General features: G+C 43.5%; 1 protein-coding gene across 1 annotated transcript; it reads left to right on the top strand.

Moving 5' to 3' along the window:
* Positions 1 to 1158: 1158 nt before the first annotated feature.
* On the top strand, positions 1159 to 3760 carry LOC116372958 (uncharacterized). The gene is made up of 5 exons (XM_031821462.1): positions 1159 to 1581; positions 1950 to 2363; positions 2652 to 2801; positions 3003 to 3079; positions 3363 to 3760. Exons 1-5 carry the CDS (start codon positions 1287 to 1289, stop codon positions 3486 to 3488), a joined length of 1062 nt encoding a protein of 353 aa, XP_031677322.1. The 5' UTR covers positions 1159 to 1286; the 3' UTR covers positions 3489 to 3760.
* The last annotated feature ends 3955 nt before the right edge of the window (positions 3761 to 7715 follow it).

The following is a 7715-nucleotide window of genomic DNA, read 5'->3' as shown; positions in this document are numbered from 1 at the left end:
TAAACCCTCAGACCTGAAACCCAGGCCCCCCTAAACCCCTCAGTCCTCCCCTCAGACCTGAAACCCAGGCCCCCTTAACCCCGCAGTCCTGAAACCCAGGCCCCCCCTTAACCCCTCAGACCTGAAACCCAGGCCCCCTTAACCCCTCAGTCCTCCCCTCAGAGATGAAACCCAGGCCCCCTTAACCCCTCAGACCTCAAACCCAGGCCCCCCTAAACCCCTCAGTCCTCCCCTCAGACCTGAAACCAGGCCCCTCTAAACCCCTCAGACCTGAAACCCATTTCCCCCTAAACCCCTCAGTCCTCCCCTCAGACCTGAAACCCAGGCCCCCCTAAACCCCTCAGTCCTCCCCTCAGACCTGAAACCAGGCCCCTCTAAACCCCTCAGACCTGAAACCCAGTTCCCCCTAAACCCCTCAGTCCTCCCCTCAGACCTGAAACCCAGGCCCCCCTTAACCCCTCAGTCTGATATTATGATGTTGACATTACAGTACTCATATAAGAGCTAGTCACTGATTGGCTGAGAAGACACACTCAGTACGCAGGAAACCCACACTGACTTCCTGTTGTTGTTGCCATGGTGATGTCACTCAGCCTGAGGAAGAGAGTCCAAACATTGTTATTACAAGTTAATCTGTCACATAAATCTCTCCCCTTCACACATACTGACCAGAGTGTGGATGTTAACCTATGGGCCACTGTTCATTGATAAACACAGAGATGATTCATCAGATGGAGTGAAAAGTACTGTTTAACACTCGGTATATAGCACATACTCCAATGCATCTTGGGTATTGTAGTTAACTATTATCTCCACCATAGTTAAGTGTTTTAAATACAAAGATCCATCATGAAAAGTAACACAGATTCAGAATCTCTAGTCACGTTGTGTCCTGTGACCTTGTGGGTCTCCATGACAACAATGTTGTGGTGTGAACCACAGGACCAGGGACAACAACTGTCTGTTCCTGTTTAAAGAGGGACCAAGATGTCAGTCTCTAAAAGTCACACCCCCTAAACTAGATGACATCATAACTAGTTTATATCGACTGGCTCGGGATTTATACTGTTATTCTAATGCAGTAAACTACAGGTTTGATGCATTCTGACTAAAGCTGATTGGCCAACTTTAGGCCTCTGTCTCTTAAGATTTACTTCAAAGGTCAAAATCAATGTTTAATCTGCATAGACAGGATGTTTTGAGTTCGTTTTTTAGAAAGATGTTGAATTGATCGTCCTCTGATGCCCATCAGTGTTGCTCAATGTAAACCACCTCAAAGAAGCTGAATGTTTTCCATTGACGTCACCTTTGTTGTGAAACCTGTCGACCTCGATGCTCGACCCTCCTCTTCCTGTCACAATATGGGTTTCAGAGAAAAGGACCTCGAGCTGAAAACTTTCCACTCGATCGAACCAATCGCTGCTCGTATGTCCTTTCATGGTAAAGTACATCTAGTCAAGAACACGGAAATACGCAGCAAAGACCTTGTTCCTCAAAGACCGAGCTACTCTCTGACAGTCACCATCAGACCATCAGACCACGAGATGGACAGGCTGTGTGTCGCTCTGATTACATTCTTATGTGAGTAACTTTTTTACTGGGCCTTATAGCTGGATGATAGATGATTACAAGATGTGGTTTTATGGTTGAACAGATGTGTTATGTTATTATTGTGATATTGTGATGACTGTGGTAAATACATGACGTTAATATTTTCATGTGGAAGAAGTTTATGATGTCAAAGTGACATTCTGTGATTCATCCTAACACTGTTCCTCTGCTACCTGTAGGTGCTGTTTCCTCCAGTCAGTTCATCCTAACACTGTTCCTCTGCTACCTGTAGGTGCTGTTTCCTCCAGTCAGTTCATCCTAACACTGTTCCTCTACTACCTGTAGGTGCTGTTTCCTCCAGTCAGTTCATCCTAACACTGTTCCTCTGCTACCTGTAGGTGCTGTTTCCTCCAGTCAGGATGGGATCTCTGCAGCAGAGGTGGAGCTGAGAGTCAGACCAGGAGACAACATCACTCTCTACTGTGACTGTATCATAACTACTGGAGTTCACATTATGTGGAATAGGAACTGTTCTCACAGGTACCAGCCTCCTCTAGTTATTTCAATTTACAACGTTTACCAAAATCTTCAGGAAATGTCTGATAATTCCAACCGTTTCCCTGGATATAATGTGTTGTGGAACCCCTCTAACAACTCCTATGATCTACTGATTGAGAACATCACTGAATCTGACCTGGGACTCTACTACTGTGGGACTGTGGAGAACCAGGTAGTGGATGATGGAGGTAAAGGAGGAATTGAACAGAAAGAGTTGTACCACTATGGAAACATCACCACTAGGATTTCACTTGGTAAGAACAGTTATAATTCTGTCTTTATCTTCTGTCTGTATCTTTGGTGTTATTAATATTGTATCAGTATTGGTGTGTCTGGGTTCCTTTAACGAGAGGTTGAGTTGGGAGGAACGCCAAAGAATGCAACTTATTTTGAATGTACCCTCTGAGACTAATCTAAACTCATCAAATGTCTCCTCAAATTCATGTTTAAACAACCAAGAGTCATGACTATCAATATATCATTGAGAAGGTCTTGATTGTTTCTAATAGTGTAGTTCTGTTTCTGTTTAATGTTGTGTCCAGAAACCAGTCCTCCTGAGTCCTCCTCCTCCTCCCCTCCTCCTGTAGACTGTGGGCTGTGTTGGATGTTGCTGTTCAGTCTGTGTCCTGTGTCTGCTCTCCTCTCCTCTCTCCTCTCCTCCACCTGTGTCTACTCCTTCTGCAGAACAACAGGTAAACTCACTCCCTCAGTCAGCATTCACTTATCACTCATTCATGTTTTAAGTCTGGGTAATACTAATCAGTCTAACATATTATTTAAATAATTACCTACGATTTTAACAACAATATGTAAACATCTACTAACTTTTAACTGATGTGTCCTAGTTTAACCTCAAACTTGGTGTTTTAATGTTGATAACTCTTCCTCTGCAGCTCCAACTGAGACTCAGGTTCCTCTGAACAGGACGACCACCAGGGGAAGTGACAGCAGAGAGCAGACTACAGTCAGAGTGGGTGTTGTAGTTTTATTTTGGGTGGCCATCTTGATTTGGAGTCCACGTGTTTGGTAACCCTACGCTATTCACATAGTATTTTTTCAAATGCATTTATAATAACTAAAAACAGAAGAGAGATAGCAACAAAACATATTGTATAATCTTAATGTTTATATTTCAATAATATTAACAGAATATTTAAATAATCTCTCTCTTTCTCTCTCTCCTTCTGACTCTATCTCTGCCTCTTCTTCTGTCTCTATCTCTCACAATCTCTCTCTCTCTCTCTGTCTGTCAGGAGGAAGGAGACTTGTGTTACGCCTCGTTGGATATCCGTCAGGGACAGAGGAGACCAAAGAAGAAGAAGAGAACCAAGAACTCAGACTTCAGTACCTACTCAGACATCAATACCAGCAGAGTGTGAGACCTATACCAGCCATCAATACCAGCAGAGTGTGAGACCTATACCATCCATCAATACCATCAGAGTGAGACCTATACCAGCCATCAATACCAGCAGAGTGTGAGACCTATACCAGTCATCAATACCAGCAGAGTGTGAGACCTGTACCATCCATCAATACCAGCAGGGTTTGAGACCTATACCATCCACCAATACCAGCAGGGTTTGAGACCTATACCATCCATCAATACCAGCAGAGTGTGAGACCTATACCATCCATCAATACCAGCAGTGTGAGACCTATACCAGCCATAAATACCAGCAGGGTTTGAGACCTATACCATCCACCAATACCAGCAGGGTTTGAGACCTATACCAGCCATCAATACCAGCAGAGTGAGACCTATACCATCCATCAATACCAGCATTGTGAGACCTATACCAGCCATCAATACCAGCAGGGTTTGAGACCTATACCATCCACCAATACCAGCAGGGTTTGAGACCTATACCAGCCATCAATACCAGCAGTGTGAGACCTATACCAGTCATCAATACCAGCAGAGTGTGAGACCTGTACCATCCATCAATACCAGCAGAGTGTGAGACCTATACCATCCACCAATACCAGCAGGGTTTGAGACCTATACCATTCACCAATACCAGCAGGGTTTGAGACCTATACCAGCCATCAATACCAGCAGTGTGAGACCTATACCAGTCATCAATACCAGCAGAGTGTGAGACCTGTACCATCCATCAATACCAGCAGAGTGTGAGACCTATACCATCCACCAATACCAGCAGGGTTTGAGACCTATACCAGCCATCAATACCAGCAGTGTGAGACCTATACCAGTCATCAATACCAGCAGAGTGTGAGACCTGTACCATCCATCAATACCAGCAGGGTTTGAGACCTATACCATCCACCAATACCAGCAGGGTTTGAGACCTATACCAGCCATCAATACCAGCAGTGTGAGACCTATACCAGTCATCAATACCAGCAGAGTGTGAGACCTGTACCATCCATCAATACCAGCAGAGTGTTAGACCTATACCATCCACCAATACCAGCAGGGTTTGAGACCTATACCAGCCATCAATACCAGCAGTGTGAGACCTATACCTGCAGAGTGTGAGACCTATACCATCCATCAATACCAGCAGTGTGAGACCTATACCTGCAGAGTGTGAGACCTATACCATCCATCAATACCAGCAGAGTGAGACCTATACCATCCATCAATACCAGTAGAGTGTGAGACCTATACCATCCATCAATACCAGCAGAGTGAGACCTATGCCATCTATCAATACCAGTAGAGTGTGAGACCTATACCATCCATCAGTACCAGCAGAGTGAGACATATGCCATCCATCAATACCAGCAGAGTGAGACCTATGCCATCTATCAATACCAGTAGAGTGTGAGACCTATACCTGCAGAGTGTGAGACCTATACCAGCCATCAATACCAGCCGGATGTGAGACATAAACCATTCATCAATACCAGAAGAGTGAGACCTATACCAGCCATCAATACCAGCAGTGTGAGACCTATACCATCCATCAATACCAGCAGAGTATGAGACCTATGCCATCTCTCAATACCAGTAGAGTGAGACCTGTACCATCCATCAATACCAGTAGAGTGAGACCTATACCATCCATCAATACCAGCAGTGTGAGACCTATACCATCCATCAATACCAGCAGAGTGAAACCAATAACAGTCATCAATACCATTATTGATCAGGGAGGACAAGGTATTACAGCTGTGATCGTATCAGTTATTATGTTTTTGTACTCGTATATTTTTTACTGTCGTCTGTATTCTTTCATTCACACAATTTACCTTTTAATAATAATAACAACAGTTATTTTAAAATGTTGTTTTTAAGCTCAGGGAATATATTTCAATATCTTTTGATATAGTTTCAGTTTGGAAGTTTCATTGTTGGTTTATCATTGTATTGCAGTTTATTGATGTGTTTTAAAAGTAATTCTCAATAAATATTGATTCAGTTTCATTAGATTTGATTTCATTATGTAATTCTCTCCCTCTACGTCAGGGGTATTGAACTCTGACCCTACGAGGTTCTTAGCCTGCTGGTTCTCTGTTCTACCTGATCATTAATTCCACCCACCTGGTATCACAGGTCTTAACCAATCCCGGATTAGAAAGAAGGGAACAGTGAAAAAACACAGTGGAACTGGCTTGGAGGACCAGAGTTGAGGACACTATGGTCTCTTCCAGTTCAATGTCATGTCATTCAGTCTGACGAGGCTCCAGCAACCTCTCAGGGAGGTCTGTGTTCGGGGGTGTGGCTTATAGGTTAGTAGGTGTGGCTTATAGGTTAGTGGGTGTGGCTTATAGGTTAGTAGGTGTGGCTTATAGGTTAGTAGGTGTGGTTTATAGGTTAGTAGGTGTGGCTTATAGGTTAGTAGGTGTGGCTTATAGGTTAGTAGGTGTGGTTAATATGTTAGTAGGTGTGGCTTATAGGTTAGTAGGTGTGGCTTATAGGTTAGTAGGTGTGGTTTATAGGTTAGTAGGTGTGGTTTATAGGTTAGTAGGTGTGGCTTACAGGTTAGTAGGTGTGGTTTATAGGTTAGTAGGTGTGGCTTACAGGTTAGTAGGTGTGGTTTATAGGTTAGTAGGTGTGGCTTATATGTTAGTAGGTGTGGTTTATAGGTTAGTAGGTGTGGCTTATAGGTTAGTAGGTGTGGCTTATAGGTTAGTAGGTGTGGTTTATAGGTTAGTAGGTGTGGTTTATAGGTTAGTGGGTGTGGTTTATAGGTTAGTAGGTGTGGTTTATAGGTTAGTAGGAGGCCAAAGGTGTCCGCATGCTTCCCAGAGGAAACAGTTCAGAAGAGTTTGTGGACATATTATGACAAAACAAATATTTAAGTTGCATTTTAAATTTGGGTTTTGATGGCTGTTCGAACACACATTTTATAGGCTAAGTAGGTGGCACAGGCACTTCTTGGGGTCCCCAGGACCAAGTTTGGGAAATAATGCCCTACAGTCTCCTCCATGTTAACTACAGTCTCCTCCATGTTAACTACAGTCTCCTCCATGTTAACTACAGTCTCCTCCATGTTAACTACAGTCTCCTCCATGTTAACTACAGTCTCCTCCATGTTAACTACAGGCTCCTCCATGTTAACTACAGTCTCCTCCATGTTAACTACAGTCTCCTCCATGTTAACTACAGTCTCCTCCATGTTAACTACAGTCTCCTCCATGTTAACTACAGTCTCCTCCATGTTAACTACAGGCTCCTCCATGTTAACTACAGTCTCCTCCATGTTAACTACAGTCTCCTCCAAGTTAACTACAGTCTCCTCCATGTTAACTACAGTCTCCTCCATGTTAACTACAGTCTCCTCCATGTTAACTACAGGCTCCTCCATGTTAACTACAGTCTCCTCCATGTTAACTACAGTCTCCTCCATGTTAACTACAGGCTCCTCAATGTTAACTACAGTCTCCTCCATGTTAACTACAGTCTCCTCCATGTTAACTACAGTCTCCTCCATGTTAACTACAGTCTCCGCCATGTTAACTACAGTCTCCTCCATGTTAACTACAGTCTCCTCCATGTTAACTACAGTCTCCTCCATGTTAACTACAGTCTCCTTAATGTTAAGGTCAGGTGATTCTGTTTGAAAAGGCTCCAGCAACCTTTCAGATAGGTTTCTGTTTGAGGGTGTGGCTTGTAGTCTTAGTAGGTGTGGCTTATAGGTTAGTAGGAGAGGCTCATATACTAAGAGGGTGTGGCTTAGACTAGACAAGGGTGTGGCTTATAGGTTAGTAAGAGAGGCTCATATACTAAGAGGGTGTGGCTTAGACTAGACAAGGGTGTGGTTTATAGGTTAGTAGGAGAGGCTCATATACTAAGAGGGTTGGCTTAGACTAGACAAGGGTGTGGTTTATAGGTTAGTAGGAGAGGCTCATATACTAAGAGGGTTGGCTTAGACTAGACAAGGGTGTGGTTTATAGGCTAAGAGGGTGTGGCTTAAAAGCTAAGAGGTGTGTGGCTTAGATACTAAAGGGTGTGGCTTTAGAGGAAGACAGATGCTGAACAGAATCACAGCAGTTTCCATGGTTTCATACACATTGCCTTCTGTTAAAGTTGACTAAAAGTAGCTCAGTAAAGCATTCAACCACATTATCAACAGAGTTACATAGTGATCAGGTGAATTATGCCACAGAACATTATAATCTCTGAAAATGTTTAT

The sequence above is a fragment of the Oncorhynchus kisutch genome, unplaced genomic scaffold (genome assembly GCF_002021735.2).
Source record: "Oncorhynchus kisutch isolate 150728-3 unplaced genomic scaffold, Okis_V2 scaffold3979, whole genome shotgun sequence".
Classification (NCBI taxonomy): domain Eukaryota; kingdom Metazoa; phylum Chordata; class Actinopteri; order Salmoniformes; family Salmonidae; genus Oncorhynchus; species Oncorhynchus kisutch.
The sequence above is the reverse complement of the archived record's forward strand: the minus strand, read 5'-3'. Positions and strand labels throughout refer to the sequence as shown.

Bases quoted from the DNA above. Each gene is read 5' to 3' on its own strand.
- LOC116372958 (XM_031821462.1), top strand. From the start codon at position 1,287: ATGTTTTCCATTGACGTCACCTTTGTTGTGAAACCTGTCGACCTCGAT. The intron at 1,582-1,949 runs GTGAGTAACTTT...TGCTACCTGTAG, and splicing joins CGCTCTGATTACATTCTTAT to GTGCTGTTTCCTCCAGTCAG. The intron at 2,364-2,651 runs GTAAGAACAGTT...TGTTGTGTCCAG, and splicing joins CACCACTAGGATTTCACTTG to AAACCAGTCCTCCTGAGTCC.